Genomic DNA, 25,729 nt, shown 5'->3' on the forward strand with positions numbered 1-25,729 from the left:
TATGACTACTAAATTCTTTGGTAAACTTTCAGAGCTGTTCTGCACATAAGTAAACATCCTCTCTGTTTCTACCTTACACGGTTCCTATTGCTCCTAGCCCACTTTATATCAAATGAGAGCCCTCTTTTGGATCTAATATTTTCCCATTTAATTATCTATTTTGGAGTTGATTCCATATCAGTGTGTGTGGGTAACATTGTTTCAATAGCATTTTATTCAATCTTTTGCTGGAATTTTTAAATGTTTCCATCTTTGCTATACCCTTAACAACTGTGGGAAAGGTTTTGGTATGTATATGTTTGCCAGAGGTTGCAACATTGGTTGCTCATGGCTATTTCTGGCTATTGACTTTTTTTTTTTTTTTTGAGAGACTACTCTGTTAATTATCAGACCTTTTCAATAAAGGTTCAGATTTCACATTTCTGAAGACAGAAATTTCTGAACCACTACTGATCATTCCTTATAGATGGAGCCTATACTCTCCATGGGCTTCCCAGGTGGCACTAGTGGTAAAGAACCTGCCTGGCAATGCAGGAGACATAAGAGACTTGGGTTCAATCCCCTGGAGGAGGGCAGGGCAACCTGTCCAACCAGTCTTCTTGCCTGGAGAATCCCATGGACAGAGGAGCCTGGTGGGCTACAGTCCATAGGGTCGCAAAGAGTTGGACAGGACTGAAGCAACTTAGGCAGACATGCATACTCTTCAGTCTTAATCATCCTTTCAGCTTCCTGTTGCCTTTCTTCAGGCAAGTTATATTAGTTACCTGGCTCTCCAGAGCATTGGGTTGGCACACCCTGTTTTGTGCATCAGTATAAGACTCTAAAGATAGTGGTTCTCAAATGTTTTTATTTTATGCCCTATGTCCATGAGAGAATCTGGAGTTCTACCATTCTGTCCTTACTAGAAACTGAGTATAGTAAGAGTTCCACACAATTAATTGAAAAAGGGAAAGGATAGGAAACCCATTAAATCTAAAATACAAATCGACACTTCAGCTTTGAGGACTGTAAGTCATGGGACGAATCATCAGTTTGCTGTCTTTCTGGAATCATTTCCCTGCATCAGGGTGTTTTGTAGTCACAGACAAGTTTACTCTCTTGACTAGTTCGGTTCTCCTTCTGAGAAGACTTTATTAATTCATAAAACCATTGAATATTGCTATTGGATGCATCTCTTTCAAAGCTGGCTGCAACTGTTGGCTGGCCCCAACAGAAGCCAGATTATTTCTTTTTCAGTCACTAAGTCGTGTTATTTTATCAACTTTTAATTTGATCTTTATTTTGTCTACCATTATTAGAGATGACTTCACAGATAGCCACTCACTTTATTTTTTTACCACTCACTTTTACTCCAGCTCTTAGAGCTCTTGGGGTGTAAATGACCCAACTGCAAAATCTTGAGGTTAATTCAGCCCAGGCCCTCACTGGGGCTTCCCAGGTGGTTTAGTGGGTAAGAATCTGCCTGCAAAGCAGCAATAGACGTGGGTTCGATCCCTAGGTCAGGAAGATCCCCTGGAGAAGGTCATGGCAATCCACTTCAGTATTCTTGCTTGGAGAATCCTATGGACAGAGATGCCTGGTGGGCTACAGTCCATGGGATCACAAAGAGTCAGACATGAAGTGACTGAGCAAGCCAGGCCTCATAGTAAGCCTGCTCTTGGGTTTGCTTTTCTCTGGGTGTCCTAACATTTTCCTACTTCCTTTACTCTCAGTATTTGCTCTGCCCTTTGCCTTTGTTAAATGACAGACTTCTTTTTATTTCTCACACTGTTCCTAATGCCCACCTATCATTTGGAGGGTGGCAGGAAAGACGTTGGAGTCCCCAAGCTTTATTTTCCACTTCAGAAAGCTATGTCTCTTTAGATAATTCCACTGAATTGAAGTTGCCCAATAAAACCTGATGAATATTAAGGCCAGAGTTAGTGAAGTCACTCAGTCATGTCCGACTCTTTGCGACCCCATGGACTGTAGCCCACCAGGCTCCTCCATCCATGGAATTTTCCAGGCAAGAATACTGGAGTGGGTTGCCATTTCCTTCTCTAGGCCAGAACTGACACCCAAAGAACTTGAATGTGGGTAAACAATAACCTTGTAGTAGCTATCTCTTTCAATAGCCTTTTTTTTTTTTTTAAATTTAGTTTTATTCTCTTTCAGGTTTCTTCTCTATTTTTTGAACAAAAGTTTTAATGTGGAAATTTACAGATATGTACAAGAGTAGGGAAAGCAGATTTCCCATACCTAACTCCAGTAATTATTAACAGTTTGTTCAGTTGGTTTGTGTGTGTGTATGTGTGTTTCACACACCCCAACCAGGGATCAATCCTGAAACCCCTGCAGTGGAAGCACAGAGACTTCTTTTAAGCATTTAAAAAATATGACCCAGCAGTGTCTTGCTTTATTTATTCCTTTATTTGGCTGTGCTGGGTTGTAGTTGGTGGCACATGGGTTCCTTGTTGCCACACACAGGATCTTCCTTGTGGCATGTGGGATCTAGTTCCCTGACTAGGGATGGAACCTGGGCCCCTTGGGAGCGTGGAGTCTTAGTCACTGGACCAGACCACCAGGGAAGTCCCACACTTTCCCAATCTTGTTCCATTCCACATCATATTTTTTCCAATTTTTATTGTGAAAATTATTATTGTTATTTTTGGGCATACCACACAATTTATAGGATGTTAGTTCCCTGACCAGGGATTGAACCTGGGCCACAGCAGTGAAGGTGCAGAGTCCTAGTCACTGGAGCGAAAGGGGATTCCCTGAAAAATAAATAAATAAATTCCCTAAAAAATAAAAATTATTTTTTAAAAGTTTGAAGAACAGTACAATGATCACCTATAAACCTACCATCTGTATTCAACAACTGTTAACATTTTTACCAAATTTGCTTTATTGCTATAACAATGTGAAATATTTGAAAGTCTGTTCCATGCATCATGACCCTTCACTTTAAATAGTTCATCATGTACCTCTTAGAACAGCATTACTCCTGGATAGCCATAATTCCATTACCACACTTAAGAAAATTAACAATACCTCCTAATATTAGCTAATATTCATGTCTGAATTTCCTCCTCTGTCTCCAAAATGTTTTATATAGCTATTAAAAAAAAAAAAAACAGAATCCAAATAAGATCCACACATTATATTTGATTATTATTGTCTTTTGAATTTATCCTTTTTCCTGCCCCTCTATTACATTTTCATTTTGATGAGAACAGGCTGGTTGTCTTGTTGAATGTCTTGGATTCTGGATTTGCTGATTATCTCTATGATATATTTAATTTTTTCCTTGATTTCTTGTAAATTTCCTGTAAATTGCAAGTTGGGTCTGAAGGTTTAATTAGATTAAGATTAAACACTTGAGAAGAATACTTAATAGATAATGCTATGTATTTATTGCATCTCATCAAGGACTATGTCAGAGTTGTACTATTACTGATACAAAGTTTGATCACTTGGATAAGGTGGTGACCTATCTGATCTTTCCATTTAAAATTTTTGGGTTTCTTTTTTTCTTTTTTTGCAAATAATCCATGTGGTGATATTTGTCACCAGGTTAGTATCCTTTTCCCTAACAAATTTTCCCTTAAAGTTTTGATGATTGATGACACTTGCTTAAGTCAATTATTTCATTTTGGGTTGGAGAATGAATGATTTTGTAATTTTTAAATTTCTCTACATTCCTTACATGGAATTCTTGAAAAAAAGTTTTCCCTTATTGACTAAAGATGAACTACAGTTCTTCCTAGATGAAATGGTGCTTCTTTCATTTTAATTACCAATTTTCAGAGTAAGGAGTTGGTGTAAAAGTGACCTCCAAGGTGGCAAATTAGCTTTTTTTCCTATTTGTATTACTATAGACTAGGGGTTTGTCCCAGTAGTCTCTCCTCACACATCCCATTTTCCTGTCTGCTTTATCCATGGCGATTGCCAACTCTCTCCGCATTTAAACGTCTGGGCTTTCTAACCAGCCCGCTAGGGGCCACTAGTTTCCTCCCTGCCCCCAAGCTGCCGCTCTATCATGCCCTTCGCCATTTGCTACCGGTTGTTCTCTCGCTGGTGCCAACGCTGTCCACGGAGCCGCTCTAGGCTGTTGGGAGGCCGTCTGCATTGCGTGGGGAAGGTTTGGACGACGCAGTCGCCTCGCCGGCCCCCGGGGCGGTTAGCGCTTCCGGGGTCGGAGGGTGCGCGGGGTTGAAAGCGGGCCGCTCCGCCCCGTCCCCCTCCCAGACCAGCAGAGGCAGCAGCCGGAGCAGCCGCAGCCTGCGCCCTCTCCCGCCCGCCCGCCCTCCGCCCGCCCGCCCGCCCTCCGCCGCCCTCCACCCGCCCCGGGGTCTCTTTCCCCCTTCCTCCTCCTCCTCCTCCACCCCCCCCTTCCTCCTCCGCCCGCCCGCGGGGCCCCCCTCGCCTTCCCGCCCGCCCCTATTGTTCCGCCCCCGGCCTCCCGCCCTTCCCCTTCCCGCCCGCTCCCCTTTTCCCCTCAGTCGCCTCGCGCCTGCAGGTAAGCTTCAAAATTTTCCCTCCGCCCTCGGCTATGGCTCTATTTCTACTCTTGCCATCTTTCTTAGCCGGGCTCCGGTCCTCGTCACGAGCCCCGGCCTCGCGTAGTCCCGCGTGTGCGCCTGCTCCCTCACTCTGCTTGGCCGGCCATTCACGCGAGGCCCTGGCTCCGACGAGGCCTAGTAGGCCTCGCGCAAGGCCTTTCCCCCTTCCCCCCGCCTTTTCCCGGTGGCGGCTGCGCAGGAGTCAAGGAGGGCGCGCGCGCGCGCGGTAGGGGGGGCGGCGGTGGATTTGTTGGTTGAGGGGGGTGGGGGAGGCGATGGCCGGCTTGCTGGCCGGGCGGGTGAGCGCGGCTCCCCGCGGGGGTCAGGCGCTGGCGCAGCCACACGAGGAGGCGCTACTAGTCTGGCCCCTCCCCCTGGATCGCAGCGCCCCCCCCCGACCGAACCGTTTATTTTTTCCTCTGCTTTTCTAGTGGAGGGATGGGGGGGTACATTTTTTGAGTGGAAAATGCTTGGATGGCCAAGGGGAGGGGGGCTGTGGAGTTAAAGAAAGGGTAGACGGGCTCCCAGTTACCGAGTTATTCAGGACGTTTTCTCGGGGTAACGAATTTTGAAATTACAAAATGCCTGCCGATATAGACCCAGACCGAGCTATTTATAGGAGAAGGGGTAATGGATGCAGGATTAACAGCTGGATTCCTGGGATTGGGTACACTTACATTCTCCTAGTCAGGAGAGAAACATGACGGATTTCTTGGGTGGTTTGGGGTTGGAAATGCACCTTTGTGTCGTACCTAAATGGCTTCAAATAGGTTTCCAATTTTCTTGCCCTTTCGAATTTGCTTTTGTCATGGTATTTGTAAAGTGCTGCTTACTCTGTGAGTGAGGATAAGGAATTACACTGCCAGATTTTTTCCATGTCTTAACTAAAGTCGTCTTTACAGACCCAACTCCCATTTTCTCCCTACCCCCAATACAGTTGTTTTTCCTTGAGTGGAAAGTGTTGAATTCTGGGATTTTTTTCAGCAATTATATTCTGAAAATGGGGGAATGAGGTGCTTTGGGGATGCAGAACCCTTCCTTTTAAGTAATCACACGCTTGAGGTAGCCATGGGGCAGCTTGCCATATACAGGACATATACAGGTCTGACAGCCCCTTAACACTTTTAGGATATTAGGATATGGCTTTGTGTTAGAGCAAAGTTAAAAAGGTGGCTGGTTTTGTGAAGGAGGAAGACCGGCTGTAGGAGAGAGATCATTGATGTTGTTTTGAAGAGGTGGATACTAAAAATGTCACTGGAGAAATTTCACCACTTTAGGGAGGTCCTTTTCAAAACTAACACTGTTAGATCCTAAGGAAGCATTGTAGGCTGAAGTATATTCAAAAACATTCTTTATCAGTTAAAGCAGAAATGTTAGTAGCATTGTTTTCGTGCTTAGGTGGGCAAAGGGCCTCAGTAGGAAAGTCTTATTACTGCTGTTGCTTAAAACAACCACACAATAAATTTTTAGCGATACCAGCTATCATTTTGATTGTTTCCTTTGGAAGAAAATTTAGGATTAATTTGAATAAAGACTTTGAGTGGTAACAGGTTAATGCGGAAACAAGGAAAATATTCAGATCTTGAGTGACTATCAAGTTTGGTTGGGAAAAGAGGACTCAGGCTGCACTTAATGTATTGAGTCATTTCCCAAAGGGGAATATGGATCCCAGCCTGCATAGAAGGCATTTCAGATAATGCCTTTTTCAGTGAGGTTGTTGATTTAAATCTTTTAAAAATTATTTGGTGACATGTATTCACATTCAGGATTTTAAGGTGAAGATACATCTTAATTTTTTTACCTAGAAATTGCTGCCAATAAAAACATTTACATGTGTCCTTTGTAGTTTTCAACCTGAATGGCTTCCTAACAGGGAAGCAAAAGTCGTAGCCCTCAGTGTATAGTTAGCTTGAGGTTTGCCCTCATGATTTCCAGGTGTTTCTGTATTCTTTTGAAGCTTACTCTGCTGAAGGACAACTGGTGCACGTTCAGCAGTTCCCTTAGAACCATTGCCAATTGAAGAAATCTTTCACATCCTGAGAGTCAGCGGAAACCCTATCATTAATGAGAGTAGACTGGAAAGTTGCTTTATATACTTTGTAACAGAATCTGAGCTGTTAATGCAGTTGTGCTGGATGTATACAAGCCTGCCAACTGATAGACTGTCATTTAAGGAAGAGTCAGCTAGAAAACATTGATAATGATTAAACTAACATTGGGAACTATTTATATTGTTTTCCTACTCTGATTTTGGTTATGTTTGCATTTCAGTTTTTGGCTTTCACCCCCACCAGTGACCAAAGACTTGACCACTCAAAGTCCAGCTCCTCAGAACACTGCTCGACATGGACACCGGTGTGATTGAAGGTGGATTAAATGTCACTCTCACCATCCGGCTACTTATGCATGGAAAGGTATGCAACAGCTTGGGAAATTGGGTCATAGTAACTCCTAGAGGAGGGGCCAGGAAGAGAGGGCATGGATCTTGGAGCTCATCAGATTAGCTCTGTGGGAAGTCTGGCTTTAGCACTCCTCTGGTGGACTAGATGAGAGTGTAGTGGGAAAATGGACAGACTTTACTAGGAAGCTCCACTGAGCACGAAAGGCTTAACCAAAGGCTAGAGCCAAAACTATCTGGATGATAAGATTTTTCTCATGGATGTTGCTATAGCTTGTGATAGGTAGATTCCACTGCCCAAACAATTTTGGGTAACTTTAAGATGAACTGGGATTTGATATTTTAAAAAATGATTTATATTAAAGACAGCACTTTATTACTCCACTATTTCTTCACAGTTCTTTGAAAGCTTCCCTTATGTTTTGAGCAAAGAAAATAATAAACCTTTCCATTCCCCTTCCCAATGAATCCTAGTTTTTCCGTTGCTTTGGATTGTTAAAAATTACTTTTTGTGATAACCAATGCTTCCAAGTTTCCTTGTATTTGACACTAGTATTCTCCATTGTAGGAAGTTGGCAGTATCATCGGAAAGGTAAGACATCAGTTCAACTCTAATTACTATTTAGTCAGCCTGGGTTTAAGTAATAATTGGAACTCATTTGTGACTTTTCCCCTTTCAGAAAGGAGAATCAGTTAAGAAGATGCGCGAGGAGGTGAGTTACTGGGGATGGAGGAACAGGGACTGTTAACTTGGGAAGTTAGAAACTTCTAAAACGAAAGCAAAGTTTCTGTTTAATGAGAGATTGGAAGGGGGAAGGTTTTCTTTTTCTTTTTTTTTTTAAAATTTTTTGGCCACACTGGGCATGTGGGATCTTAGTTCCCCAACCTGGGCAGCCATGCCCCTGCAGTGGAAGCATGGAGTCTTAACCACTAAACCACCAGGGATGTGTCTCAGAAAAGGGAAGATCTTAATAGGAGAAGCTGGTATTTTTCTGGCTTGGGTTATTTGTAATGACAAATAGTATGCTGGGAAATGTAGTTTTAGGAAGTTTGCATTCAAAACTTAAAGCAGCTTCTGTAGTTTGTTGGAGGACAAATATGGAGCTGTATTTAAAATGATGTCGATGGTGCTTTACGTCAGGATCATGTATACAGGCAGCTTCTTGCCCATCTTGTTTAAGAGGGATTATTGATATATTTGTGTGTGTGTCTGTGCTTAGATCTTTTTGTCTGTTAACCTTTTGGCTCTGTTTCCTATCCAGAGTGGTGCACGTATAAACATCTCAGAAGGGAATTGTCCTGAAAGGATTATCACTTTGGCTGGACCCACTAATGCCATCTTCAAAGCCTTTGCTATGATCATTGACAAACTGGAAGAGGTTTGTTGTTCCCTGCCCCTCGTTCTTTATTTTTTATTGCTTCTTGATAGCTTAGTGATTTCCAAGAGGTTTTAAAATTGAAGAACGGACTAGATCATAAAGCTCTGTAAATGGGTTCTTTGCTCCCATTCAGCATCCCCAAAATTGGGCCATTTATAATTAAAAAGTGACTTCAGTTGTTTAGAAAAATACCGTTGACCATAGAAGAACATGAGTTTGAACTATGCTGGTCTGCTTGTACTTGGATTGTTTCAATAAATATGTACTACAGTAGTATACAATATGTACGGTGGAACTATACAGTCAGTGATTGGTTGAATCTGTGAATGTGGAACTATGGATAAGTTATACTTGGACTTTTGACTGGGGTGGGGGGTCAGCATGCCTAACTTCCAGCTATAATTAGAGTGCTCACTTTGGCAGCACATGTGCTACAGTTGAAATGATACAGAAGAGATTGATGTGGCCCCTGTGCAGGGATGATACACAAATTTGTGAAGCATTCCATATTTTCCCAATTATGGGTCATTGGGGTTTATATATACAGTATAGGGAATAGTCAGTAATACTGTAGTAACTTTGTATGGTAACAAACAGTTACTAGACTTACTGTGATCATTTTGTAATGAATTTAAATGTCAAAACAGTATGTGTACACCTGAAACTAGAGTGTACATTGTGCTTGAATTTAAAAAAAAAACAACCCAAATACTTTGTTATTAGGGACTCTAAAAAATGTGAAAAAATGGCATCTTTTACTTCTTAACCAACAATTTGAAGTTATGCCACCATTGTGTTCATAATTATGTCCCCTGATTCTTAGTTGAGTGAACTAAATTAACATGGTTTTGTTAGGAGCCCTGCTGAACACTAATATACTCCATAAATACAGGTAGGCAGTTACACATTTTTTAAAAAACCTGGTAACTGTCAGAGTTATACTTGGAGGGGAGGGAATACATTTTATAGGTTATCAGAAGCAAAATATCAGTAACAGGGATTTTTTTTGTTTATTAAACTTTCTCAGCCTTACAGTGCTGAGCAATCATTGCTCTCGGTCCATCCAGTTTTCCGCCTCCTCGCTTCTATAGTAATGCTGCTAATAATGCAATTGATACTGCAGGCAGAAGAGAGCTTCTGGGCTGCTGCTAATGCCTTAATGGTGCCTGAAATCTTATGCTTGCCAAGATCAGAAATGTTATCTTTTTGACCTGTAAGACCTTGCTAATCCAGAGCTTGTAGCTTTAAAAAAATTCAGAAAATCTATTCATATTTTAACAAATAAGAAACATGGTCCTGACTTAAGGGGCATATGTCTGAGGAATTCCCAGGTCTATCTAAATACATACATGCTCTATACATGGAGATTAGGCTAAATTCTCAGAAGGCTAAATTTAACTATAGACAAGATGCAGTGCTCACTCCGGCAGCACTTATACTAAAATATAGACAAGATGCAGCATAGAGACTATGGGCTTTGAAGCCAATACAGTCTTAGTTTAAAATCTACCAACTTTTCAGATGTGATTGGGGTAAGTACTCAGCTTCAATTTTATCCCAAGAAAACAAGAATAAATAAAAGTACACTATTTTTTAATCTTTATATAGTTTAAGGGGACAAAATTGGTCACTTGAATTTCGGTTGCATTGTCTCATCTTTCTCTTAATGTTTAATTTTGACTTCAGTTATTTTGCTCAGAAAACTTCATATTTTACTTAACAAAATAAGTTTTCTGTCTACTAAGAACACTGCTTCTGGCATGAAGGAGCATATATTTAAGGCTAAATCTGAGGATATTTGTAGACCATTTTATCTTTTTGTAAGGTTTGGGGCAGGGGCAATGTTTCAGTGTTGGTGGAGATCATGACATAATATGTCCCTTATAAGGTTCTTTTATGGCAGTTAGAAGTTGCCAGGGATCTGTTTAAACTTGTATATTCTTGTGGTGTTTTTGACTAATTTCTTTTTGTAGGACATCAGCAGCTCTATGACCAATAGCACAGCTGCCAGTAGACCCCCAGTCACCCTGAGGCTGGTGGTCCCTGCTAGTCAGTGTGGCTCTCTCATTGGGAAAGGTGGTTGCAAGATCAAGGAAATACGAGAGGTTGGTTAATTTGTGCTCTTTCTTAGTGTAAGTTGTTAGTGTAAATTATTCTAAATATGGTTCCTCTATTTTTTTTAATCTTTATTAACTTTTATTATCTAGGAAAAGTTAGCATTTATTGAGATGATTTTTATTAAAGTAATAGTCCTAGAAGTCTATAATTTGGTTGATATGCATATTATTCTTACATTTCATATATTTCAATAATAAATCAAAAAAGTTCACCAGAATTTCCAGCTATTGCATGTGACCTGTTGGTGACTTTTCCATGAGGCTACATAATCCTTTTTTATGTCTTAAGAACTTAGTAATTTGATATACAATAGTATCAAGTGTTTTTCTTGGCCAAATTCTTAAATAGCATGGAGGAAATGAAGGTATATTGGGATGTAATTCTCCCTTCAAAATTATGAAAGTTAATGGTGAATTATGGAAGCTTTTATTATATCTGGGAGTAACTGAATTGGATGTTGGGATGAAATTTGAATGGCTCCTATTTGGATTGGACCTATCTGGGAGGCTATTATACATACTATGTGAGCAGGGATTTTTATTTTGCTCATTGATATATTCCAAGTACCTGGGATGGTGCTTGGCACATAGAATGGGCTTAATATAAACATTTGCTGAATAAAAGGTGGGTGATATTTATGAATATTTTGTTTGATGACCCATAAAGCTATCATTAAATGAGAGGAAACTGTCTAGAAGGACCTTTTTCTTAAGAGCAGGTTAAATTGAGGCTGTTATTCAGGCTTATTCTCAGCTTTCAGAGGCTAATTTATTTATAACTATGATTAAACAATCTTTATCTGTAATAAGGGAAGAGAGGGAAAGGAGGATAAAAAGGCTCAGATAGGAGATGGGATAAATGTTTACTGGGTTAGACTCTAAAATTTCTGCAGGGAGATGTAAATAGTATGAATGATATGTTTCTCTGATTTTTAAAATTTCTTTTTACCCTAAAGAGTACAGGGGCTCAGGTCCAAGTGGCAGGGGATATGCTCCCCAACTCAACTGAGCGGGCCATCACTATTGCTGGCATTCCGCAATCCATCATTGAGTGTGTGAAACAGATCTGCGTGGTTATGTTGGAGGTAAGCCCTCAGGCTCATGCTGAGAATGGGGGGAGGGTGATTTAGGGAGACAGATTGCTCTATATTTAGTCAGACTAGAATTAGGTGAGGCTGTCAGAAGCCTCACATGGGGGTGGGGAAGAGGTGCCCTGAGTTCATCCTTTCCTTCTCCCAGCTTTGACTTTTCTTATAGTCCAAGCAAAAATAGAAACTTAAGCAACAGTGAACATTTGGTTTATAGCAATTTTATCAGGGTTGGTAGGGGGAAGATTTACTACTTGGAATTCGAGGACAAAAGATATATCTGGGGTCTTGAGAAGCTAAGTTAAATTGCCTTTCAGGTTACCTTATTTTGGCTACATGCAGCTTTGATACATTTAAATTAATTTCTGGGTTATAAGGCAGGATTATTCAAAATGATCAATAATAACTAAAAATATCCATAATAGTGTTTCTGAATGACTTACAAGGTCCTGGTGGATGCTATTCAATTAATAAAAATAATAAAATTATGGAGAATTAAACCTTCCTAGAATTGTCATAGGGAATTGATCCCATATTGGTGAGAAAGGAAAGTAGAACTTTTAAGTAGAGTTTAGGATACTATTGATTGAATCATTGAGCGATTGATGGAAAGTTCTGAATTACCCTAGATTCAAAATTTGGGAGCTTTATTTCCTATTTGATTTTATTTCCTAGTCAGGTCAAAATGTAATTACCAACTCAAAGGTACATGCGTACATCTAGAGGTTTTGGTTTTTCGTGTTAATTAGAACAATTTGAACACATGGAAATAATGCCTAAATTATTACAGGGGAATCTGCCTTGATGAGAATTAGTGTGAACTGTGTAGTCCACGGACCATCTTACTGCTTTAAAGGCAAATAAGTGCTGATTTGAGATTAGATCTAGCCAGAGACAACATTGGTAGGTGAGGGGGTGGTAATAATAAAGTTTTTAATTTAACTGACCTGTGTGAGCTTAAGCCACACAGCTGAAGCAGCTTTGAAACCTTATCTCTTTTTGTTTTTTTCCCCTCTGACTCTCTCCCAGTCCCCCCCGAAGGGCGTGACCATCCCGTACCGGCCCAAGCCGTCCAGTTCTCCGGTCATCTTTGCAGGTGGTCAGGTAAGAAATTTTTCATTGGTGGGCTAAGGTGAACAAGATTGTATTTGAAATGTCAACTTTGCCAGCAGCACACCAGGCCACTCTGCATGCTTGCTGAAACCTGTACTCTGGCCATAGTTTGACCTGCTTTCAGTTTTATTTATTTTTTGTCCTGAAGAAAGCTATGAATGCCACCTTATTTAATTATTAGCAGGCATTGGGAGTTTTGTAGGCACTCGGAAGAGGTAATCTACTTAGTAGTTTAAGATGGGTTGGGTTAGAAGAAAAGATAAAATTGCTTTGATGTCACTGCTGTCCCTATCCCCACCCCATCCGTGTTTTTCCATGTGTGGGGTGTTGTTTAGAGGTCTAAATAAAACACAGTAAGGAGTTGGACCTCTGAAATAGGTTCTTGGATGGTGGTCTCAAATTGGGGGCTCCTGAAATTGAGTGTCCTACAAACTTCCCCTTTTCCCCACCTCACCTCCCCTACTCCTACCCCTTCACTCCCAAATTCCAGTGTGTTGTCCCTGGGCTCTTAACCTCAAACACTGGTTTGAACCCACATGGCATAACTGAAATCAGCTGGGGTAAGGGTTTAGTGTCTTAAGAGGGGGAGAGCATGTTGGGCTGTGACCTTTGGTGTTAGAGTAAGAACACCGAAGCACCCCTTGGCCTCTCTCCTTCATCCACCTAAACTCTGGATCCTTGGTACATGGTTTATTCTGAAGTTAGAGTTCTATGACAAAAGGCACTGATTAGCACCATGTTAGTTTTATGCTTTTTGGTTAGTGTTTGAGGCATAGGTAGGTCAGTTTTAAAATATGGGGATTCAGGATGAAATAGTGACCTTCATTTTGGTAGCTGCCTAAACAAGTACAAGCGTGCCTTTTTCTACATGGGGCTGACCTGTTAACAAGTGCAGATAAGTCACCTAATTCCATCTTGTATGTAAACTGGGGAAGCTCTTAGAGTCCATCTCATTCCCATTCTATTGAATTGTCAAAAAACTGAAGTTTTGGGGAACTTAGTTTGTCTTATAATTCTGGAAGCTTTCATAGGAAGTTAATCATATCACAGTTTTGTACCTTTTAATACTAGCATTGTACAAACTGGTTTGGTCCAAGGGCGCTTTGTGAGTCTGGGTAGTTAGGTGGATAAACAAAGGCCCAGAGTTAGAGTAGCAGGGAGGTTTAGCTTTAGGTGTTTTCCCGTCTCCCCTGGAACTATAAGTTCCTACTTTTCTGGATTCTTCCAGGTCCCTTGGGATTATCTAGAGTCCATACTGCACAGCAGCAGTTCTCTCTGTTTACAATTCTGCCTTCATTTCCCTTTCCTTCCCTCCCCTTCCCACCTCCCCCTTCTTACCTCTTTGCTTTCCTTCCCTCCCTCCCCTTTATTCAGTTGACCACTCTAAAAGCTTGCAGCAGCTTCTTCCATGAGTGGCCCTGTCTTGGATTATTCCCATGGGCCTTTTTAAATGGAGCAGTTTATGCATTGTCCACAGGTGAACCTGTGTCTTTTGTTCCTTTGTGACAAAGTGGGCTCTATAGGGGTTCAGTTTAATCCCACAATGACCAGGAGCTGGCATCAGCTCTGTTGCCCCACTCCTTCATTCTTACTGAAAATAGTCCCAATTGTGCAGTGTGAAATCTGCCACTATAGGTAACTTTTTTTTTTTAAATTCACTGATTACAGCTCGTTTCAAATTGTGTTGTGAGCTCCTTTTTAAAGGAAAAGAAAAAATTAAACAACTTTTTTTGTGTGAATTTCATGCTGGTGACAAGGTGCCGGATTGACAGCCCTGGAGACTGAAATCCTCTATTTATCCACAGGACAGGTACAGCACAGGCAGCGACAGTGCGAGCTTTCCCCACACCACCCCGTCCATGTGCCTCAACCCTGACCTGGAGGGACCACCTCTAGAGGTGAGAGGGGATGTTCAGTCTCCAAGGCTCACTCAATCCTTCCGCCTCAGCCGAGACTGCCAACACGCGGGGGGCCAGTGGCGCTGGTGATTTTTGTGCTGTGGACACCACCTGTCCACGGGGACCTGGACTGACCCCCCCCACCTCATTTCACACAGGCTGCGTAGCCCACCAGATGGTAACACCAACTCTCTTTTTTTTTTTTTTCTTTTCCTTTTTTTTTCTTTTTTTGTTCGACCCCTTTTCCCTGTCTCCTATTCCTCCTACCCCATTTTCACCTTCCCACCCCCACCTGGGTACACTTTTGGGGGTACTGGCCACTGTGATGTGAGAAGCTTCACATCCTGTTAACCAGCTGCTCCTTTCTTCCCTTCCTGATTCTCCTTGTCCCCCACCCCATTGCCCTAAAGACCCAGCTCCCTTTTTGGGAGGTTATGGTGTGGGGGGAGGAGGGCATAGTGGGAGCTGCAAGTGCCTTTTATGGAGGGGAGGTGGGAGAAAGCAGGACCTAGAACATAGATTTTTGTTGTTGTATATGTGTTCCTACGGTCAGCTCCCTAGTGCTAGGGACCCAACTAGCTTCCAGTGCACTTGAGGTCATTAGGCAGATGTAGAGAAAAATAAGATAGGAAAAGGGAAGTGTTTTAACATGCTGTGTAGGTTTGTGCAGATATAAAACATGTCACCGTGATTGGTAGAAGGGTTGGGGTGGTTGAGGAAAAAAGATCATTTTCCTCCTAGGCTGTCTTGTACAAAGGGAGAAAGAAGGGGGCTCAGGCAATCGAGGCATTGTTTAATCCTACCTCCCACATTTTTGTTAAGAAACAAATGTGTTATTTTGTCTTTGATTGCAGGGAACATGGCTCCCTTTATAGGCATCCTGGAATAAGCCATCATGTTTAGGGTTTAAAGAAGGCCAACTCGGGTCTGACTTATTTGTGAAATACCATCTACTGCCTCAACCCCTGGCCTCCCCATTCTCTAGTTCAACTCTGGCTTCCTGGCTAGTTGAAATCTGTCTACCCCCACCCCCCACCCCCCACTGGGTGGCTGTCCATGACTGGTTGTTAATAGGAACTGTTTTCCTCCTTTTGTAGGCCTATACCATTCAAGGACAGTATGCCATTCCACAGCCAGATGTAAGTTTTGTTTTCACTTGTTTTGAAAAGCTTCCTCTCCCATCCAAAATTGTCTCACTCCTTTCTCCATGTAGGCAGAAGTGAGTTGGGTCTCAGACACTTGCAGTATTGTTTCCCTCACAAGGTGAACTCTATTTTGGCCCTTAAATAATCTTTAATCAGGAAAAAGTAGCACCTTGTTTTGAAATTTAATCCCTGGAAATTATAATCTAATAGATTATTACATTCTACTTTCTCCCGTGTCACAGATTACTCTGAAAGAGAAATGTTCCACTGTTTACCGTCATTGGTTATCCCAGGGCACAGTGTAAATTCACAGTGGACTGTGCATCTCTGCATGAAGTCCTTTCTATGGAGGGAGGGCGAGGGGGTGGGAGGATGGGTTCGCTTTTGTGTACTCCTCAGTCTGAGGTGGTAATGTAAAAAGTATCTGGAGGGGTGGGAAAGGGACTTATTTACACAGGGAGGGTTAGGAAGCGAAATACTTGGATTCAACTCAGTGAAATTCCTTGTCACTAAAAACTCCAATTTAAAAAGTGCTGGTATTTAAAAAAAAAAAGTGCTGGTATTTAGACTTTTAAGGGCATTTCCTTCTGCAGCTGCACTTACCCTCTGCCCTTACTAACCTTTTCAGGTGCTGAGCTTTAGATTTGAAAAGTTGAGTTTGGCTTTTGGTTAGTGGTAGGCCCCTGGAGGGGGCTTGAAGAGAGATGGTTTTATAACAGCCAGGACAGTTTATATAGATGAAGAAAAATAGCTGTAGAAGTCATAGGTTCGTGGTTGCTAAACCCAGTTTGGTTTTACCTTTAATCTCTCCTCCTTGCAGTCTCCCTGTCCCCTCATTTCCTTCCCTCCTCCCAGTACTGACGGAACCCTGCATGGTGTGTTTTCCCTACCACCACTGCACAGTTTGTTTACCTAGCCTGTCTGTGCTTGTCCCTGGGGCAACTGTTGCAATGGCTGCAAACACCTTCATTAAATAGCCCACAAGGGGGTGGTTATCAGGCAGTGCTGCTGCTTTTCACACACCCCAAACGCATATATTCTCTTTGTACTGATATTCTTTCTATTTCTAACCCTCACCTTCTTGTGCCCGTCCCCAGGATTGTGATAGCAGCCCCATTCCTTAGCCTCTGTCATAGTTTGAGTAGTAGCCAACTTTGGGGATCAGGAGCTTTACATTTTCCAAGTTGAATGTGCTTGAGCTTTGACTGTGTTACTCTTCTAACGTCAACCTCTTCTGTTTCCTTCCTGCAGTTGACCAAGCTGCACCAGTTGGCAATGCAACAGTCTCATTTTCCCATGACGCATGGCAACACCGGATTCAGTGGTATGGATACCTCAGTGTTGATTTCTGTAAGGTGTAGTACAAGACAGAGGCCAGCCCCAAGGTCTCCATTTGACATCTGTTTAAAACAAACTTTGTTACCCAGCGTCCTGCTGGCTTAAACTTGCCTGTCTTCTATGGCTAAACCGAAGGAGGTAATGTGTTTGTTAACTTGGTTTTCATTTGGGGTGAGTTATTCTAAAAGAGAAAAAAAGAAAGGCCCTTGGAAGGTTTGGGGTGAGGTTTGGGGATGCTTATCAGGCAAAGGGTAGGCTGATGTTTCTTCTAACCCATCCTCATTGCTGCCCCTTTGATCTGATTGGCACCCCCTTTCTCTCCACCAGCTATTCATAGATCTGGGTAGAAACAATCCATTTGTGTAGTGTGTTTTTGTTTTGTTTTGTTTTGTTTTTTTTTGGGCTTTTCTATATAAGGAATAACTTGTCCGATAGGGTTAGGATGAGACCACCAAACTCATTTTCACTTGTATCTTAACAGGCATTGAATCCAGCTCTCCAGAGGTGAAAGGCTATTGGGGTAATGATTAAAAAAAAAATCTGTAGTATTCTACTGTTATATTAATAAACTGGTGGGAGTCTTGTTTCACTGCCCATGACATACCAGCAGAACATGCACATGGCAAAAAGGAGCTGAGAGAGCAAAGTGGGGGTGGGCCTGGTGCCCCTGAGGGTCCCTTGATGGATCTGGCCTACCCCCTTCTAAAAATGTTTCAGCAGCCACAGCTGAGAGCAGGACTAGACTTAACGAGTTAGCCAGCTGGCCTTGTCTAGTCCAGGTGTCATATAGATGGGTATGGGTGTTTGCTGATAGGATTTTTTTTTTCTTTTTCTTTTTCTTTGGAAAACAAAAATCAGAACAAATTATTGAGCAAAGGACAGGGAGTAGTTTGGAGAAGTGAAATTCCCACACCTTACTGCCATTTCATTCTCACTGACCTTTAAGTGTAGGTTAGGGTAAGGGTGTTGGGATTGGTTAATCTGGTATAGGTATATTTAAAGCAACTCTGCATGTGTGCCAAAAGTCCATGGTACCCAGTAACAGGCATGGTAGTGGCGCTGGTGATAGCATCAGGTGAGATAAAATTGGGATACAACAATAGGAAATCCAACCAGAAAGGGGGAGAAGTGCAGGAGTACTTGGTTAGATTTTGGTCCTGAGAATTGATACCACATCCCCTTGCCCCTTGCTTCCACCCCCTTAAACCCTAATAGGCTGGGCTTTGCAGGAAATGGCATGAAATCAGCCTCTTGTTGGTACAGAGGAACCTTTCCAGCATTATTTCTATACCCTTCTCCCCCTCTTTCCTCTTTGGAGGCTTCCAAGTTAGAGATGAATCCCAACAGCCAATGCTGGGTTTCCAGTTCATTTTCCTTCTGTTAGATTAATGTGCAAATCAGTGGGAGTTGTATGCTGTGCCTTGAACTTCTTTGCTGTCTTCTGTCTTTTAGCAGGTTTGGATGCATCTGCTCAGACTACTTCTCATGAACTCACCATTCCAAACGATGTAAGTAAAAATAGAGGTTGTGCTCCTCTTAGCACCTTGGGGAAGAAAAGGAGTTCAGGCACTAAAATTCTTAAAACTATAAAATCTCAAATAAAAACTGATGGAGATTGATGAAAATATTGTGTGAGTTATCTTGAGCCAGAAGGAAGCTTTTTGTCTCAAATAGAAACTCCCATTTGCTGTTGCTTCTTGTAGAATCTGAATATTTAATCCCTAATGGAGTGGTCATTGGGTGTTATTTGTGCTGTCCAACATGGTAGTCACTAAGCACGTGTAGCTGTTTGAATTGAGAATAATAAATAGATAAACTCAGTCTGTCAATCTCACTGGCCACATCAGTGTTCAGTAATCACATCATTAGTGTCTACAGTATTGGAGAGTGCAAGTGTTGACTAATTGTTTACTTTTTTCCAAGGCAAAAGTGTTGGAAATTAGCCAGAATCCTTATCACTATAATAAAGTAATAATCATGGCAGGATGAGTTAAGGCATCTTTATTGCCAAAAACAGAATATACTTTTACATTTATCCCTAGCCCTGGTAAACTAGGTTTATCATCATCTTTGCACTGCTTTATTTTGTCTTTGGAGTTAGTACTCTGAAGAAATGAGCTAATGGTTCTAGGAGTCACTCAGTTCAGAGTTGAATGCCATGTTTGTGGGCCTGAGGTATAGAAGCCTGAGGGGTGGGGTGGAATGCTGGGACCTAGCCATGCAACTCTTAATTTGGTATGCCTTGTTTTTCTTCCTTAAGTTGATTGGCTGCATAATCGGGCGTCAAGGCGCCAAAATCAATGAGATCCGTCAGATGTCTGGGGCGCAGATCAAAATTGCGAACCCAGTGGAAGGATCTACTGATAGGCAGGTTACCATCACTGGATCTGCTGCCAGCATTAGCCTGGCTCAATATCTAATCAATGTCAGGTAAGGGTTCCCTATCTTTTGTGTTATTGATGCCAACACAAGTAATGTGTGTGTTGGGTAAAGTTACATTGTAATATTAAGTGTGGGATTCTTTGGGGGATGGAAATGGGAAGGGTAGAGATTGCAAAAGAAAAAGTATCTAGCTCTACTTCTCATCCTTTAGTATAGGGGAGAAAGTAACCAGATTGTAATGAGTTTGCATGGGGTTGGGGGAAGGGAAGTGGATTGTTTGCATTTGACTTTTTGATGGTTTGGGAAGTGGAAGGTATGGAGCATGTCTTCACTTTGTAGGACTGCTCTGGCTGGAGCATCTATACTGACTTAAAAGTAGGTCTCACTGTAGGTGTCAAACAGACTAATACTTCACTGGGTTTAGGCTCCCAAGCACCCTTAATTGAAATAAGGATAATGACAGCAAGATAGTTTCTTTGAAGCAGTTATTACCATTTATTCTGAACACATCCATTTGTGCCATTGTGTTCCATTGTTTAGAGCTTGTGTGAAAGGAGAGGTACAGGTATTGGAAATTTTTAGAAATGCTTAGTATTTTCTTTACCCCCCACCATCTCATCTCATCCCTTATTCACCTGCTGAGGTTTTACTTTTCTTATCCTAAGGTAGCTAATGTTAACACACACAGTTGTAGCAGCACTGTTACAGTTAGTGGGCATCCTGCAAGACATTTGTATTTCTTGCTTTCTCAGCACATGTGCTTAAGTCATGTTCTTAATTGCTTACTAACATCTTAAAGCTGCATTAGCAGCCCATTCCCTAAGGGACTTAGTTATCCCTTTTATGTAGACTTTTACCTAAGTTGTTTATCTCTGTCACAACTAGTTGGTCTCTCTTGTACAGACAAATTCTATGGGTTCCTAAATCTAGTGCAGGGAAAGGAATTCATAAGTATGGTATGGGGTCTATTTTTTGCCATGCTTACGCTGACCATGTATTTATTCCATGGTCTTTTATGCCCGTAAGAATTTATCAGTTTCCTAGTAGTGGTTCCAACTTTTATCATATTTCTTCATGCCTTGAGGTATTTTCTTGTCTTTGTGTAGAAAAGATTTCTGTACCTGGATCTGCTTTGTATCTTCTTGCTGTTTGCAAGGGTTTGTTTCCCTGTTGCTGATTGTGGTGCTGTATAAGAGGCAAGAATTACGTTCTTAGAAGCTGGAAGCCTCTGCTGGAGTAGATGTGCACTGAATATTGTCAGTGTTTCCATGTAACCTGCTTGCGTGACCCCTCTACTAGGTTGATAGCTAAGTCGTAAGGAAGCAGAACTTGGGTCCGTCTTCATTTCCTGATTTAGTCACTCTTTTCAGGACCATCCTTTTTACGTGAAACTGTCCAAGCTGTGGATTTGGGTCACAACTTTTAAAAAACTTGATTTATTACCAAGCAGGGACTATGCATGCATGCAGCTAACTCATTTTCTCACATTGGCCCAATTTGAACACAGAAAGCGAACTGATTTTATTATGAATACTAGGCAAGAAAGATTTTTCTGTTTTTAGTAATGGACTTTTAGTTTCTGCTGATTCTGGCAGCTTTTATGGATTGCAACTGTCCTTGGATTTAGGTAGACAAAATGGGAGTCTTGAGGAGCCTCCCTGCTTTGGAAGAGTTAGTCTTGTGCCTTAAGATGTCCAACAGACTTCAGCACATACCTGCAGTTCTGGCATAGACCCATGCAGGCATTGGGAGCTACAGGTCATCACTGTTACTTAGAAGTAGAAGTGATGTTTTTACTTGATTAAACTGAGTTTTTCAGCAGTGCATGAAGTTTCTCTTCTCTAGTTTTGTAAAGTCTATGTGAGAAACATGGTCAGTTAAACAAAAGAAGCTTCTTTTCTCCTCACCCATCACCAGAAATAAGGCTTATCTATGCTTCTGTTTTCAGCATTTTTCATTGAAAAATGCTACAGAGTTTGGAATCAGTGACCTACTTTGGGCTCTTGTCCCTTTCCATCCTGATATGTTGGTTAGTTGACTGGCAATGGAAACAAATTTTTGATATTAATTACAGGGGAAAAAAACAATTTAAGCTTCACAAGTGCTTGGTGGATGAAACATTTGTTTGGAAAGTGATGAGCATTCTTTCATTTTCTACTTGAAAGCCTTTGGGTTGGATCAGTGTGTCAGGTACATGAAAGTGTGTGATGTGTTTTCTCAGTCTGTCAGCCTTTTCTTGACCATAGAAGTTCTCAATAGCATTGGAATGAAATTTGGCAAAGTATACATTTTTAGAGGGTGGGACACAGAATAAAAGCTTGTCACAAGCTGATATAAGTTTTCCTAATTGGCAACCAGAGGCACTTACTGATAACTGAAGCGGATTTTGTCCTGTACTTTTCCCTTTTGTGGTCTTCCCTTCCACCCACCCTTTTTTTTTTGTTCCTTTTTTTCCTCTGTTACAGTTTAGAAAACGCTAAACCCTCCTCCCAGGCAGCCTCCGTCACGATCCCCGATCACCTCAGCATCAACCTCTCTCAACCCTCCACCCCTTCTTCTTCTTCTTCCTCCTCCACCACCACCCCCTCGCTCGCCACAGCGGGGACCTCCGACGCACCCTCCAGCCTCCCCAACCCTCTTCCGACCGCCCCTTGTGTCTCCAGTCTGCTTGGCATGAAACCCATCCCTCTCCTGGCTCTAAATGTTGTGTCTGCTGCTAAGGGTACCGGGGCTTCAGCTACCACCACCACCACCTCTGCTGTGCCATGTGTAACTAACAAACTGAAAGGCGAGAAACAGAGATTCTCTCCCTACTGATGGCCTATATCTTGGGGCACCCCCTCAAGTATTTCTTGTTTTTTTTTCCCTTTGTTAATATTGGTGAGAACCAAACAATTGTGAGCTTGTGACCGTTTCCTTTTTACTGTTTTGGGGGGATGACAGGGTGGGGGTAGGGGCAATGGTAAACTGTGTTTAGGTTTAGGCCATTTCTGCTGAGTGCCTGTTTCAGAGTCTGACTTGTTGAATTCTTTATCTAGAGCCGCAGTTCTTGCTCTTCTTTCTCATTCTGTTACTTTTTTGTAGCTTTATTCTGCCTTGCAATATAACAATGTGTTAGGCTCTGTGTTAATGAATAAAAATTTCTCCGTTAACTTTTTTTTTCTTTTAATTATTTCATGGTTAAGTTATCAGCTGTCCTTCTTGGCCAGATTTGTGTTTCTAGTTGTAATAAAGTTGCCACAGTAAGAACTTCAGTTGACTGCTGTGAAGGAAAGAAGTTTTTTCTTTACCCAGAATGGGGAGGCAAGTTGGGGAAAGTCTAATAAAGTTTGCCAGCTTCTGTCTGCATTCCTCTGAACTAGTATTACTTAAATCTCAAACAATCAACCTGTGACATTGCCTCAAATTTGGCAAGATCCTGCCTGTTTATCCTAAATCAACTCTGATTACTCAAACAGGTCCTTTTACCCTCCAACCTTTCTGTCTCCAACCCTGTCATACTTAAGAGGATTAAAGACCTAGATTTGGAAGGAAACCTGTAAGATGAACTTTAACTCATTGATCCACTTAAGATTGTTCTAATTTCTCCAAAGCCTTATTCTTTTTTATATCCCAAGATCACAGTTCTCTCTCCATAAGAGTAGAGGTGCCCTGAGTAAAATGGTGGAAGGCCTCTAATAGTCTCCACTTAGCCTGAATGTATATTGTCAGGGTAATGAAAGTACAATGCTCTTAGGGCTTATGAGAACCAGTGTGGAGATTTTTTTCCCGTGACCTTTTCCCACATCCCCCTTTGGCTTACATTGTTTAAAAGACCTAATTATATTATAGTGTATTAACTACACTATTGTTGCCCCTCAGTCTTAGATTGGGGCTGTGAATTAGTGGAAACAAATCTGCATGAAGGACTAGTGGGGTGAATTTCATTGTCCAGATAGGGCTTTTGTTGGTTGTTAGATGATGCTTCATCATGTGGTGCAGTGCTCCTTAGTAAGCTTTTTTAAAAGCTTGCTGATGCCATCTCTCCCTAGAAACCTTTTTTTTTTTTAAATTTTTACCTAGTTCTTTACCTAATGAGTACTCCCTAAAAGATTGCTGGGAAGAAAGTCAGAGGTTTTTTTTCCCCTGAAAGTGCTGACTAAAACCACATCCAGAGGTCTTTCGTGTTCAATTTTTTAGCAGCCTACAGCTCCCCCATGTGGTCTTTCTTGTCTAGAGTCCTTGATGTATTTTAGTTGGGTTTTCCCTTCTCTTTGTTCTCTTTACCTGCCACCCCCAATTCCTGCACACACTGGGTATAAATTCTGGACAATTCTTTTTGAGTTCTTTTTGGTGTCAGAGTGCCACCACCTTCTTGTGTGAACTTACTAATTTTTTTAAGTCTTAGATCTGTTTGCAGCAGCTCTTTTCCTGAACCTTCAGTTCCCACTTAAGTCTTTGATTATTGGTCTGTTTTTTATGTTGCCCTAGATCATCCCATTTTGTGGTTGGCAAGAATCTGTCCCCTATTAAGAACTAACTGTTCTCCTTTATACTGAGGTCAAAATATCATTTCTGACTTGAAACTATATGCAGTTTGTAATTGAAGGACCTCTGTGTTTCCTGGCTTTCCCCTTGGCCAGTTTTTCAATTTGCATTATTTTGGAAGACATTCAGATGGGGAAGTATTCATATTCTCTTGAGAAGGAATGCCATTACATTTAAATTCTTTATGTAATAAAGTTGTAAGGGGCTTCCCTGGTAGTCCATTGGTTCAGATTCCACACTTCCTTTGCAGGGGGCATGGAGAAGTTCCACATGCCCCAAGGTGAGGGTGTGCTGTGCTTATTAGGTGCTTAGTCGCTCAGTTGTGTCTGTGGGCTGTAGCCCATCAGGCTCCTCTGTACATGGGGATTCTCCAGGTAAGAATACTGGAGTGGGTTGCCATTCCTTCCTCCAGGGGATCTTCCCAACCCAGGGATTGAACCCTGGTCTCCTGCATTGCAGGCAGATTCCTTAAACTGTCTGAGCCACCAGGGAAGCCCTGAAATGCGCTGCCCGCACGTGTGCCCCCCCCCCCCCCAAATAAAGAAAAAGGTAAAACTGAGACTGGGTCTTAGACATTTAGCTCTTTTCAAAATGGGAGCCAAGTCTTGCTGGCTACCTAATAATATCAGAGAAGCAGGCTGATCACTGAACACCTAAAGACCTTTCCTTCAAAACTCCAAACTGGATTCCAGGACTTCAAATGATCTATTTGAAACAGGCATTGTTGCCAGATGTATTTGAATGGAGAGTTTGGCCTAACAGGACCACAAACTGGGGGGCTCTTAGACCAAGCTAGGGAGTTGGTGAAAATGGTTTTGACTTCCACTCCAAGTCTTGAAAGTTAGACCTAAAAATTGTAGGTTGAGTATAATTCTTAATCCAAATTTACTGTACTTGCTCCCTCTTTAACATGACTTGGTTTTTAAAACACTAGTATCTCTTAATAGTCTTTACATTGATAGAGAAACCCAGAACTGTTTCTGTCAGTTTGGAAGAAGCCAAAATAAAGCTGGGCAGTAAAGTTTCTGTGTATTGTGACCCCCTAAGAGGAGGCTTTTGTGTGTGTGGTGTATTTTTTGAGAGAATGCTTAACGTATCCCACAGAGATACTATGAAGAGCATAGTTTGAGAGAGAACTATGGTTCTGAGGTGATTTGCCCAGGAAGCTTGGATTGCTGGGGTGTTACATAGGACCATGGTACTGGTTAACCCAAGAAATCTTAAAATGAATGTCTCCCTTTATACAGAAACAGATTTATGTACTCCTTCACATCTTAATCAACCAGACTGAAAGTTTTGGAGGTGAGGTACTGCCGGGCACTCAGGAAACTAACTTCGAGTTTTTTTTTGTGTGTGTGTTACAGGCTTTCCTCGGAGACGGGTGGCATGGGGAGCAGCTAGAACAATGCAGATTCATCCATAATCCCTTTCTGCTGTTCACCACCACCCATGATCCATCTGTGTAGTTTCTGAACAGTCAGCGATTCCAGGTTTTAAATAGTTTGTAAATTTTCAGTTTCTACACACTTTATCATCCACTCGTGATTTTTTAATTAAAGCGTTTTAATTCCTTTCTCTGTTCAGCTGTTAATGCTGAGATCCATATTTAGTTTTATAAGCTTCTCCCTGTTTTTTTTTTTTGGCTCATGAATTTTTTTTTTGTTTGTCATGGAAATGTAAGAGTGGAATATTAATACATTTCAGTTTAGTTCTGTAATGTCAGGAATTTTTCAAAAAAATTAAAAGATGGACTGGAGCTTTTTCTTTGTGAATAGAAACTGGATGCCACAGTGATTTCAT

The 25,729-nt window shown here is 41.7% G+C and overlaps 1 protein-coding gene and 1 non-coding gene across 27 annotated transcripts; both read left to right on the forward strand.

The window, feature by feature from the left end:
- Window positions 1-4,230: 4,230 nt before the first annotated feature.
- PCBP2 (poly(rC) binding protein 2) lies at window positions 4,231-25,723 on the forward strand. 26 transcript variants are annotated; one of them, XM_043447448.1, is made up of 15 exons: window positions 4,346-4,501; window positions 6,816-6,958; window positions 7,511-7,534; window positions 7,623-7,655; window positions 8,205-8,321; window positions 10,295-10,426; window positions 11,395-11,523; window positions 12,544-12,630; window positions 14,445-14,537; window positions 15,635-15,676; window positions 16,934-17,006; window positions 17,502-17,540; window positions 18,473-18,528; window positions 19,281-19,450; window positions 21,868-22,750. In XM_043447448.1, the coding sequence occupies exons 2-15, from the start codon at window positions 6,890-6,892 to the stop codon at window positions 22,217-22,219; spliced, it is 1,416 nt and encodes a 471-aa protein (XP_043303383.1). In that variant the 5' UTR covers window positions 4,346-4,501; window positions 6,816-6,889; the 3' UTR covers window positions 22,220-22,750. The 26 variants fall into 26 exon arrangements, with proteins under 26 accessions (XP_043303404.1, XP_043303383.1, XP_043303384.1 ...); XM_043447449.1 differs by having other exon boundaries at window positions 18,476-18,528; XM_043447450.1 differs by having other exon boundaries at window positions 12,556-12,630.
- On the forward strand, window positions 8,729-8,835 carry LOC122427847. Its single transcript, XR_006265555.1, has one exon. It is a non-coding gene; the product is annotated as a U6 spliceosomal RNA (small nuclear RNA).
- Window positions 25,724-25,729: the final 6 nt, after the last annotated feature.

This window comes from Cervus canadensis, chromosome 25 (assembly GCF_019320065.1).
Source record: "Cervus canadensis isolate Bull #8, Minnesota chromosome 25, ASM1932006v1, whole genome shotgun sequence".
NCBI lineage: Eukaryota > Metazoa > Chordata > Mammalia > Artiodactyla > Cervidae > Cervus > Cervus canadensis.